The following is a 13,501-nucleotide window of genomic DNA, read 5'->3' on the forward strand; positions in this document are numbered from 1 at the left end:
AGCTGATCAATAAAAGGTAATGAGGATTATCATGGAATTAAAAACAAAACCCCGTAAAGAGAAATTGAAACACTTGTTTTGTTTAGCTTTGACAAAAGATGGTTAAAGGAGGATATACAGCACCCTTCAAATACCCGAAAGGATGCCACACACCACGAGGGTCCTGCCATTCCAGAATTTAGGATACAGAATAATGGACTTAATTGATAGGAACACAGATTTTGGTTGCATAATACCGTAGGAGAGGGGGAAAGCTTCCAGTCTGATATTCCCCAGAGAGTTGGTTGGTTCCCCTTCACTGAATGTTTACACGCAAAGGCTAGACAGCCATCATTCATTGATGCTTTCATTCAATGAGTAGAAGGTTGGACCGGAAAGCCTAAATGGTCCGATACAATCTATGCTTCTATGTTATCCTCCATTCAAATAATCTGAATGAACAGAAAAATTACTTCTCCGTATATGTTTCTATTACAAAGCAGAATTCTAACGTTTAAGAATATGACACTGTTATTATCAGCCAGTTATTTAATGATCGAATCCCGAGTGCCGCATAACAGAGTGAGCGCCTGTTACTCATCCCAGCTTCTGCCAACCTAGCAGTTCGAAAGCACGTAAAAAATGCAAGTAGAAAAATAGGGACCACTACAGTGGGAAAGTAACAGCGTTCCGTGCGCCTTTGGCGTCTAGTCATGCCAGCCACATGACCACGGAGACGTCCTCGGACAAGCGCTGGCTCTTTGGCTTTGAAACGGAGATGAGCACCGGCCCCTAGAGTCGGAAACGACTAGCACGCATGTGTGGGGGAACCTTTACCTTTACTTAATGGAGCAATTATGATCAATTTAAAGACATTTATTTTTTGCTATTTATCTATGCAGAAATGAAACAGAAACAGAGATGGGCTCTTGCGTGCGTCAGAAAATTGAGAGAACTTACAGTATCACCATCTGCTTCTGGAACATTTAAGTAGTTCCATTTCCTTTCAGAATTTGGAGGAGAATTCTTTATGAGGTAGGCAAAAGGCAAAGGAAAGAAGAGCATTATGTAGTACCAACAGAGATATAGAAATTCAAGGAACAGTTTGAGAAAGTAAAAATGGATAAAGAAAAGACACAAACTACTGTACGGAGAAAAGTGACTAGTAAATAACCCCCATGCATAGAGACAGATATACAAGAAATTATGTTTTCTCTCCAGCAATGAATTTAACCTTAGGCTGAACACTCTATTTTTCTTTTGCAGTATTATAGAATTATTTGGATAAAAACATTTTGTTATCAAAGGCAGATGTCTATCTACCCACACAGCAGCAATTTGTAGCTAATGTATTTTAATCAACCATTTAAAATTCCTTAGAATGCAAGATACTTAAATGCTGTAATTACTAAAGCAATTATACTACTTGCTAGTTGCCAACAAATAATTTACTTGCCAAGCATCAAGTGAAATTATCCACAGTTTGGTAGAGTGGTTAAGGTACTTGACTGGAAGGTGGGAAATTGAATTTTAGTCCTTCCAGAAGCATGAAAACTAGCTATGTGACTTTGGACTGGACGTCCTTTCTCAGTCTAACCGACCTCACAAGTGGTTGTTATGAGGAAAAGAGGAAGCAGGAGAACTATATATACTGCCTTGGCTTTTACAAAATGAAGGAGGAATTTTATCTAATAATAATGACAACAACAACAACAATCATAATAGTGCTATCTTAAATGTTAAGCTGCTATTTGCTTAATATGTGTAATATACAATCTTCTTTCTAACACAAAAAGAAAATAATGATTGGATCCAGATTTCATCAGCCTGATGAACTAGGCCCTACTCTATGCCCTCCTGACATGTTGGACTAATTCGTATAAACCTCAATAACATAGCTGAAACTTCTTGTAATCCCCAGTTATAAATAAACAAAAAGTAGTTACTGGATATTCATAACTATTGGCTATATCCATCAAACTAAGTGCATAATAGTGCTTTTGTTGAACAAAAATTAAAGTCTTTAAAAAATCTAAATAATGGCAACGGCATTTAATCTACTAAAACAGGAGAACTGAAGCTAAAAATCAGGCATGGAACAGAATGAAATATATTAGAAAGGAACATGGTCCATATATCAAAAATCTAATATACCGTAGGAAGAAATTGTAAAAGGAAGGCATGCATGTGCATTTAATAGAAACTTACTGTAGAAAATCCACTTGCCAAATTACTTTGCCTTTTTGAAAAGCCAGAGGCTATAATGTCATCCATATCCTCTTCTGCTTCATTGAGGTAGTCCTAATGGAAAACCAAAGCATACATCCACCGTTAAGGAATCAAATGATATTGTATTAGGAAGGGGGTGAGTGAAGGACTAAACAGGCAAAATGTTATCTTCTGTTGCTTTTCAAATAAAACCATCTACCTTAGCTTCAGTATCTCACCCTGTTTCGCTTTTTCTCTTTAAGAACATTTTAGTGTTTGAGAGATCGCCAGTTATTGTGAACATCTAGCCTGTCATACTTAACAATGACAGCTGAAACTCTTACCTTACAAATTATACCTAAAAAGGTTTCATTACACACAGTTATTTAAACTGTGTCCCCTAGTATGGCTGATCCTTTCATAAGCCAAGCAGAGGCTCTGCTGAGACTGCAAAGATGGAAAACTGAAGGGATATGCTCTCCTATGCCTGCCAAGACTGAAAGCCCCGTGCAGTTGCTCTTGTGGTTGTTAGGCATGGAGCAGCTGCCAGTGATGTTGGAGTTCCATTCTGTATTAAAATGTTGTATTCTGCTAGGCAGCTGCCAACTGCCACCCTTCACTTCAAAAGACAAAGCAAGTGCCGACACTGGTTCCTTGGTTGATATCTCTGGCTGGGCCACAGGCTGAAGCTGTGCTTCAAGGGGAAAAACAAATCGATTACATTCACATCTTTACTTAATTGTTTCATGCACTCACTTTTATGGTACTATGATAGAAGAAGGACAAAAAGGTGGTGGCAGGGGTGGTGGTAATAACTAAGTGGAGGTAGAAACTGAATATGAAGCTGATCCGTGTTCAGAAATGTCTTCCCTTGCGATAGACAGACAAGAACAAGTCTCAAAGGCACATTTAGCTAAGGATCTGTAAATTGTTTGGGTTGTGTCCATAGAAGGAGAAGCAAGAGATCAGGAACAGAATCCATGTGCAGATATCACATACATGAAGTCTGCAAGGTATATGTACTGCTGCCATCGCTCACTATATGAAGGCAACTCATTAGCTATTTGCATATATTTGTACTTTTGATATAAACTGTGGCATACATATGAATTACTGGAATTGGTCAAATCAAAAGTTTACTATTCCTGGTAAAATAAAAAAAGTCCAAAATATTCTAATTTATACACTTTGTATCTTTCCAGCTCACCACATCATGGTCCAGTGCTCCAGGTACAGATTTACTTCTTAAGCTTAAAGTATCTTCATTTCCTTCTGAAAAGGATCCGCTGAGATCTATCTCTGATCTACTACGATCTGCAAAATATAAGGAAAAGCCATATATAGTGTATTAGCAATCTACACAGAAGATATTGTAACTTTTAACTTTTTTGTATGATGGACTATTTATCTATTTTTCCACAACTCCTTGTGTTTACCCATCAATTTCCTCTTTGCCTAAAACCTACAGAAAAGATAAAATTCAAGAACAAAAAAAAAATAGCTTACAGCAAGAAATTTAGTGGTGTTTTCCTTTTTTTTTCATTCTTTGGAAAATCAAACAAGTTGGGGGAAAATGTATGTCATGCAAGTTGAGTCTCTAACACTCCTGCAATCTATTTTTAGTAATTGAAACCAGTTATTAAGGTGTATCTTTCATCCAATTGCTATGCATATAAAAGTGTTGAATAAAATTTAGAGAAGAAATGATCAGCAAAGGCTAAAGTTTATAAATGTTTACTTAAAAAAAACCCATCTCATCTTTGTTTTAAGAATAATGGTGACAGACACGTAGCAATTTCTTCATTAAAGGGAAAGAACCACAGTTCTACAATAAAGTGTGCATTTTAAAGCAGAACGTTCCATTCAGCCCTATTCATCTTCAGTTGAAAAAGAATCAGGCAGCAGGTGACCTATGCCTAAAGAGCCACTGGGAATCAAATAAACAATACTGCACCAGGATCCAGATCAGAATTACAAAAAGAGCAGCCCATCATCATCCTTTGATGGTCTCTGCAATCACAACAGTGTAGGTAAGCCAAAAATACAGTCAGTCGGTCGGTCTCTTGTCTTTTTTGCAGTAAAGCTTGCAGGTATATTATAGGACATCCATTTCACCCCTGAGACCACCTCATAAAATCCCATCTAAACTCCCTCCCTTTTCTCTTCCAAACTGCATTTGTCAATATAATCCCGAATTGATAGAAGTTCTGCATCTCTGATCTAGAATGACAAAAGTTGTCTGACCTAGTACAAGGCTAATTCTTAGCAATTCTAAAAAAAACAACCCAAGAGAAAAAAATAACATGGGGAAAAAAACAAGCTAAACAATGAAAAGCGGTAGTGATAGCAATTTACAAATACATCAAAGTATCAGTAAGTGAAAGCTCACCAGATGATAAAGATGTCCTAGAAATTGCCACAGAAGGTGTTCTAGATCCTTTCCTACGATGCCTTTTTGACAAATCTGCAGGGATACTTTCACTGATAGACATAACAATGTTGTTTTCTAATTCAGAATCCTGTTCACATAAACATATTTAATGAATCACACATATAAGAAAAAATTTTAACATATGAAAATACACTAGTTGTATTTGAAGCAACCCTTTCATGGATTACTGCCTTGTCGTGGCGAAGGGGCTTGCGTTATTCAATGAAGCTATGAGCTATGCCGTGCAGGGCCACCCAAGACAGACAGGTCATAACAGAGAGTTCTGACAAAACGTGATCCACTGGAGAAGGAAATGGCAACCCACTCCAGTATCTTTTCCATGAAAGTCCCATGCACAGTACCAAAAGGAAAAAAAGATATGACGCTGGAAGATGAGCCCCTCAGGTCAGAAGACGTCCAATATGCTACTGGGGAAGAGCAGAGGGCTAGTACTAGTAGGGCCAGAAACAATGAAGCGACTGGGCCAAAGCCGAAAGGACACTCAGCTGTGGATGTATCTGGTGGTGAAAGGAAAGTCCGATGCTGTAAAGATTTATTCTCCATAGGAACCTGGAATGTAAGATCCAGGAATCAAGGAAAACTGAACGTGGTCAAACAAGAGATGACAAGACTGAACATTGACATCTTAGGAATCAGCGAACTAAAATGGACAGGAATGGGTGAATTTAATTCAGATGACCATCAGGTATACTACTGCAGGCAAGAATCCCTCAGAAGAAATGGAGTAGCCTTCATAATCAATAAAAGAGTAGGAAAAGCAATACTGGGATACAATCCCCAAAATGACAGAATGATCTCAGTTCGAATCCAAGGCAAACCATTCAATATCACAGTAATCGAAGTCTATGCCCCAACCACCAGTGCTGAAGAGGATGAAATTGACCAGTTCTGTGAAGCCCTACAGCACCTTATAGAACTAACACCAAAAAATGATGTCCTTATCATCATGGGGGATTGGAATGCTAAAGTAGGAAGCCAAAAGATAACCAGAATAACAGGCAACTTTGGCCTTGGAATACAAAATAAAGCAGGGCACAGGCTGACAGAATTTTGTCAAAAGAATATGATGGTCATCGCAAACACTCTTTTTCAACAACCCAAGAGACGGCCTACACATGGACATCACCAGACGGTCAACACAGAAATCAGATTGACTATGTGCTCTGCAACCAAAGATGTAGAAGCTCTATACAGTCAGTAAAAACAAGACCAGGAGCTGACTGTGGCTCAGACTATAAGCTTCTCGTTGCAAAATTTAGGCTTAAACTAAAGAAAGTTGGGAAAAGCACTAGGCCACTCAGATATGAACTAAATCATATCCCTGATAAATGCACAGTAGAGATGACAAATAGATTTAAGGAATTAGATCTGATAGACAGAGTGCCTGAAGAAATATGGACAGAGGTTCGCAACATTGTACAAGAGGTAGCAACTAAAGCCATCCCAAAGAAAAAGAAATGCAAGAAAGCAAAATGGCTGTCTGAGGAAGCTTTGCAAATAGCTGAAGAACTATGCAAGAACGAACTTAACATCCCTGATAACCACGATGAGGTGGTCACTGTCTTCAAGCCAGACATCCTAGAATGTGAAGTGAAATGGGCCTTAGGAAAGCTGAGCAATAACAAAGCTAGTGGAGGTGACAGTATTCTAGCTGAGCTATTCAAAATCTTAAAAGACGATGCAGTAAAAGTGCTACACTCAATTTGCCAGCAAATTTGGAAAACTCAACAGTGGCCACAGGATTGGAAAAGATCAGTTTACATTCCAATTCCAAAGAAAGGCAGTGCCAAAGAATGTTCAAACTATCGCACCATTGCACTCATTTCACATGCTAGCAAAGTTATGCTTAAAATCCTACAAGCTAGACTCCAGCAGTATGTGGATCGAGAACTACCAGAAGTACAGGCAGGATTTCGAAGTAGCAGAGGAACTAGAGATCAAATTGCCAACATACCCTGGATCATGGAGAAAGCTAGGAAGTTCCAGAAAAACATCTACTTCTGCTTCATTGACTATGCTAAAGCCTTTGATTGTGTGGATCACAACAAATTGTGGCAAATTCTTAAAAAGATGGGAATATCAGACCATCTTATTTGTCTCTTGAGAAACCTATATGCAGGTCAAGAAGCAACAGTGAGAACTGGAAACGGAACCACTGATTGGTTCCAAATTGGGAAAGGAGTCCGGCAAGGCTGTATAATGTCGCCCTGCCTTTAACTTATATGCAGAGCACATCATGAGAAAGGCAGGGCTAGATGAATCAAAAGTTGGAATTAAGATTGCTGGGAGAAATATCAACAACCTAACATATGCAGATGATACCACTCTAATGGCAGAAAGAAGAACTAAAGAGCCTCTTGTTGTGGGTGAAGAAGGAGAGTGCAAAAGTTGAGTTGAAACTTAACATTAAAAAAACCAAGATCATGGCATCCGGCCCTCTCAATTCCTGGCAAATAGATGGGGAAGAAATGGAGGTAGTGACAGATTTTATTTTCCTGGGCTCCAAGATCACTGCAGATGGGGACTGTAGCCAAGAAATTAAAAGACGCTTGTTCCTGGGGAGGAAAGCCATGGGAAATCTAGACAGCACACTAAAAAGTAGAGCCATAACCCTGCCAACAAAAGTGTGTATAGTGAAGGCTATGGTCTTCCCAGTTGCAATGTATGGCTGTGAAAATTGGACCATAAGAAAGGCAAAGTGCCAAAGAATTGAGGCCTTTGAACTATGGTGCTGGAGAAGACTCCTGCGAGTCCCTTGGACTGCAAGGCGATCAAACCGGTCAGTCCTAGAGGAGATCAACCCTGACTGCTCTTTAGAAGGCCAGATCCTGAAGCTAAAACTCAAATACTTTGGCCACCTAATGAGAAGGAAGGATTCACTGGAGAAGAGCCTAATGCTGGGAAAGATTGAGGGCAAGAGAAGAAGGGGACGACAGAGAATGAGGTGGCTGGATGGAGTCACTGAAGCAGTAGGCGTGAGCTTAAATGAACTCCAGAAGATGGTAGAGGACAGGAAGGCCTGGAGGAACGTTGTCCATGGGGTTGCGATGGGTCGGACATGACGTTCTCAACTAACAACAACAACAATTTGAAGCAAATCCTCACAAATTCAATCCAATAATTCTAACTTTTCATTGTTTGTTCAAAAATGGTTATTACTCAGAATTTGCTTTAACCATGATTTGTTAAACATGTAAGAAATTCTGGCTTGACACCAGAATCAACTTACAATGCACGCAAATAAATTAAGACTATCAAGTCAATCCCAATTTGATTTCTTCACGTCTCTGTCCAATACTCAAAAGACTGGAGCAAAACAAGTAAATCCGTATTCTAGATTTGTCACTATGAAGCGATTATTTCTCAAACCAATCCCTTTTTGCATCAATCAACTTACCCGGCTGTAGTCAATAGTCATGCTGCGAGCACTCAGTGCAGGTGACCTTGGATAGAGTGGAGTGGAAGCATTGCTTTGGTTTTCAGCCTTTTTCATGTTGTCAGTTATGTCTCCAAGGAAATGAATATCTGAGGAATAAGTGTTCTCCCTAGAGAAATTGCACTAAATTAGCCTTTTAATTTAGGTTGATACAGATAAACAAAAAAGGAGAAATTACCTATCAGAAATGATGTTCAGTCAGTAGTTCTAAAGTAGTTAGACAAATACTTTAGAGGTCTGAGGACATTTTAACCTTGCATCACCTGGATGCATCTTAATGCCATTTAATACCATTTTACATATATCTATCTAAAATCAAAGAGAACAAGCTGATTAAAAATCTCAATCTAGCATCTTATATATGTTTCAAAGTGTAGTAATCAGGGTTAAGGAAAGAATAAAAATTAAATTAAATTAAATTAAAAAAATAAAATAAAATGTTTCTAAAGCCACATATTTGTCATTTGCAGAAAATCTTGGGAGTTCCAGGTGACTTTAGGAGTGCCTTAGCATGGTAGCAACAAGGGATTGGGAAAGTTGTAAAGCCCATTCTATTTTTCACTTTTTAAACACAGCTACTCAATGAGTTCTAAGTGGTCATTTTCTCAGGAAGTCTTCTAAGGTCAATTGAATACCTACCTTCTAGTTTAGCAAAAAATTAATGACTTCAAAAGTTATAAAATAAAAATCAGTTTAATTGCTCCTGGGAGAAGACTGAATATATGTTTACGAAAAGCTTAATTAAAGAAGATGTTTCATGATATTTATTGCTTTCTTCATTCAGGAAGGTTCTTTATTGATTTCTTCTCGCCCCAACATTTTACATTCATTTTCACAATTATCTGTCTAGTGATGTAAAGGGATCTAAACTATGGCAATATATTTACATTTTCCATTTCCCCAATATAAGCATGTAACGTTTGTTATAGCTGATTAACAGACCTTCATGGGACGTGCCCCATTATGTAGTAGCATGTAGCATGTGGGCCACAGGAGAGGGCATAATTGTTCTGACGCTGCTTGTGGAGTTGTCCACAACAGTCACATTCCAAAGATATCTGAAATCTTAATCACATGCTATTTAGCTGCTTCAAATACCTCCATCTGTTTGTCTTTCCCCCAAGAGGACTAATTTCCTGATGTACCCAGTTTAGTAAAGCAAATGATTCAGAACTTGACCTGCCTTACAATTCCTGCCCAGTTTGGATTCTTGTGACATTTCACAGAACTTTTGTCTACTGTTCTTTTACTCAATAATTAACAGGCCTGTATATTGATATGACTCTACACTTGGATTTCTTAAGCTGATATTTACAAAATGTCAGTCTCATGCCACAGGAAACTAATGTAACAGAAAGAGAGTGATATCTTTGCTTTATGTTTGTTTGTTTATTCATTAAATTTATTTGTCACCCAACTCAACCACAAGGTGACTCTGCTTGCAGCTTTCAATGTTAAAAAAATAAAGCAATGCAACCAAATGTATACAATAAGAGTAAAACACTATAAAATGTAAATGTTCTTTCACCTTAATTGATATTTTTAACTAAAATGTCATTTTATTTTATTATACAAATAATTTTGGGATTGCACATTTGTTTGGCCATCCTGTTCTTTCATATTCTGATTAGCTATTATGAAAAAATAAAATAGCGTTGTGATTCTTTGCAACAATGAAAAACTATAAGAGAAATAGCTAAGGCCGCGATACAATCTGGCAACTCATATTTACCTTTCCCCAACCTGTTTTCTGTCTTGCCTTTTACAAGTATGTTAGATGTGTAGATAAAAGGAAATGTTTTATTTATTCATGAGTTGCCTCCCTTACTTCCCTGCCCTTCTGTTGCTGGACTATACTATGGACTATGACACACTACAGGTTATACTCAATGGCCACACTCTGCATGTGAAATGGAATTTTTCAGAAGGTGAGTGTTGCTTTGTTTTGGGTTTTTTTTGTACTAATGCCTGAGGTATCACTGAAATCTGCCTTGTAAAGAAGAGGAAATTTCTAGAATGGCCTTGGAATGCATGTAAGGATAAAGAATTAAATGACATATGCAAAATATGTAGCTCACCAGAAATCTAGTTATATACAGCATTAAATTTGGAGATGGGATAAAGGTGACAGCCTACAAAGCAAAATAAAGGAGCCCCCCCCCCCCGACTACAATTGTTCACTACCACACCATCCTGAAATCTGGCCACCCCAAGTTTTGGTCATGAGGGCCAGATTCAAGGTGATTAACATCCATGTATTTCTTATATTTTGCTTCTTTTCTTACACTAGAGAACATGAATGCAACAATGCATATGAATAATTAATCTGGTACTTCCTATGGGCATGACAAAATCTGCATACTAATGGCATTTAACCATTAATGTGGCTAACTCACTCTGGGAGTTAGGCAAGGTGAAGTCTGTGTACCTCTCATTTTGCAAGTGAGAAAGAAAAATGTGTGTATGTACATTCAGAGAATTTGAAGAGTACTTTCTATAAAAAGGCTTCATTGAGGACTGCAAGAATTGATCACCTTACTGGTTTTAAGATCTTAAATAAGCACTATAGTGTTAAAGAAATTACAAAACATAATGGAACATTTTGAGGCCTGACTGAATTTGAAAAATATATCACAAAAAATTTAAAAGCTATTGAATTTTATATTGAAAAATGTATCACAAAAAATTCGAATCAAAATTCAACACAATTCAAAATATTTTGAGGTTTGTAGATAAATTGCTGTTGACATACAATTCAAAAACTGAAAAGTCAAAAATTGTATGTTAAATGGATGAAGAAATTAAACAGAACAATTGACTTTCAGTAATGGGAATATCAGTGGAAGAAATCTAGCATACAGTGAATTTTTCACTTGGGAAAACTGGTACAAGATTTTATTCATATACTATTCCAGTCCTGATTGCTCAGATCGATATTTCATTCTATAAAATTGTTAAAACAGCAATAATCAGATCTTTTTTTCATAGTTGGTGGAATTCTGCAAAGCACTATAAAACAATAAATCTATTACAAAACCAATAATTGAGGTTGAATTCTCTTAAATATTACTAAATCTTATATTCTCATAAAATGTATTGTACTGGGCTTATATACAGTTACTTCTGTTTCTCTCTTTTTCTCATTAGAAATTATATATAATCCCTTCTACAAAAAATAGCAAATTAAATTATGGAAATCAAATATAACTTTATATTTGAAAAACAAATCTGATGCAGAATTTAATTCAGTATGGAAATTATTCAAGGATTATAATACTATATATAATCTTATAATTTGTACTTTTGGGTTCCTTAGAATGTAAGGTTTCAACATTTAGCTTGTCTATGACTTGCTAAATAAGGACATTTTTTAGACGAGAGAGAAATTACAATGGAAAATTATCCTCATTTATAATTTATACTATACTTGTTATTTTCATTAATTATTGTATATAATGTTGATTTGAACAATTAACTAAAGTCTTAAACTGACATAAGAGACTTTGTTATGTAGAATCAAATTAATGTTACTTTGAGATTTTTATTTTCTTTTATGATGATTGTACTGCAAATTTCTGCATACTTACTTTTGGATTTCCCTACTTTTAGTTCTTCTTGATTACTGTATGTTTTTAATTTTTTAACAAAGGTTCACAATAATTATATTCGTTCTAAATAGCAAATGAAACATTAATATTACTATTTTATCTTACCAACTGGCAATGTGGTCACTTTGGACATCAGAGTCTGTGCTAATGCTTTTACCATCTTCTGCTTTCATATTTACAACTTCTTTAGTGACTGTCTTAAGAACCTTTCTGTTGAATACAGAAATAAACATAAACAATATGGTGGTAAAGCAAAATGCAATGCTACTATTTATATGTTACTTTGCTTGTTATTAAAGATATTCATCAATGATGATCTATACACTTTTGTCTGATGTCTTCCAAAAAGACTAGATTACAAATCCCACTAAATTTCTGGTCAGGACTAAGTTGGAGATTATATCATATTATAATTTTCGATAAAACATTTTCTAGATAGTATATATGCTTTACTCAAACTCTAATAAAATACTGAGTGAAAGATCATAAGTGCACAAATTATCCCAAGGTCCATTTTCTTTGCAGCCTATTAAAGTATCTATAACTCTGCTCTCATAGTTAATTTTCCTGCTACCTATGATTTCAAGATTTTATTGCAGCTGAATCAGTTATGAGTAAGACTGTTATTGCCGATATTTTTACCAGTCAACTTCGAAACTTGTATATCAGGCAATTGGAAGAAATTATTTGTAAACTGAACAATTTATATGAGAAAGATGAGAAATATTAGAGGAGAAAAAGTTAGTGTTTAGGTTTTAAAGTAGAATTTTACTTCAATCATGTAAATAAAATGAAATGACTATAATTTTTATGGAAAAGTTTTAAGTGCTTATAATTGAACTAAACTGAAGATTTGCAACAATTTTTTATTCATAATAAAAAAACCCTTTACTTTCTATTTGGAAATATAGGAATATTTTACTACTTCATAAAAGGATACTTTACCCTATTTTCCTAGGCCCAGCGAGAACTAATTTTGTCCCACTTGTAAATGAAGCTAACATATCTTGCTTTGATGTATCCTCTAGGGTTTTTGGAGAATGATCTTTGGATCTGCCTTCTAAGAGTTCAGAGGAAGAATCTTAAAATGAAAGAAACACATTATCTTAACAAAATTCCTACACACTGAAGAAAAAAATTAAGCCAATTTCAGAAATGATACATATTCACTAAATCAAGCTGGGATCACTGAAGGCAAAAGCACTCACAATTTGATATGTTTTTAATCGGTCTAGATATAGGTATATACCATATTTCTCTTTTATGTATACTGTAATACTCTGGCCAACTAGCATAAATGAAAAAAAGGGGGTGAGGGACGGGAAATACTCCCCATAAAATCCTTTCACCATATGCCTATCAATAGAAAGCCAGATAAGAGGGAGGAGGTAGGTAGGGATATATACAGCAATAGGACACATTTTTCATAATCTTAATCCCAATCGATTTAAGCTTTAAACATTATTCACAGATATGTTGTGTTAGGCTCAAAGGTTTATCAGAAATCAAAGAGAAGTCAAGCAGGGGGAGGTCCTTCTCTGTGGGCGCCCCGGATTTATGGAATCAGTTGCCGGTTGAGCTCCGGATGGCACCCGACCTTCGCTCCTTCTGACGCGATCTGAAGACTTATTTGTTCGAACAAGCCGGCCTGGCATGATGGGGGATGGGTTGGGATTTTATTGTTGTTTTAAATATATTTACTTATTGTTTTAGCTTGGGCATTTTGTTTAATTATTTTTTAACTTTTGTATCTTTGTACTTTTATATGCTTGCCCTGTTCACCGCCCTGAGTCCTTCGGGAGAAGGGCGGTATACAAA

General features: G+C 36.4%; 1 protein-coding gene across 1 annotated transcript in view; it reads right to left on the minus strand.

Annotated features, from left to right (window-relative positions):
- SYTL5 (synaptotagmin like 5) overlaps window positions 1-13,501 on the minus strand; it is a 35,922-nt gene that overhangs the window by 11,303 nt on the left and 11,118 nt on the right. Inside the window, exons 4-9 of the mRNA XM_083361743.1 lie at window positions 12,629-12,764; window positions 11,789-11,893; window positions 8,037-8,184; window positions 4,577-4,706; window positions 3,395-3,501; window positions 2,188-2,280 (exon numbers count right to left, since the gene is read on the minus strand). Coding sequence (XP_083217869.1) covers window positions 2,188-2,280; window positions 3,395-3,501; window positions 4,577-4,706; window positions 8,037-8,184; window positions 11,789-11,893; window positions 12,629-12,764 — 719 coding nt within the window. The remainder of the gene's footprint in view (window positions 1-2,187; window positions 2,281-3,394; window positions 3,502-4,576; window positions 4,707-8,036; window positions 8,185-11,788; window positions 11,894-12,628; window positions 12,765-13,501) is intronic.

This window comes from Vipera ursinii (genome assembly GCF_947247035.1).
Source record: "Vipera ursinii genome assembly, chromosome: 4".
NCBI lineage: Eukaryota > Metazoa > Chordata > Lepidosauria > Squamata > Viperidae > Vipera > Vipera ursinii.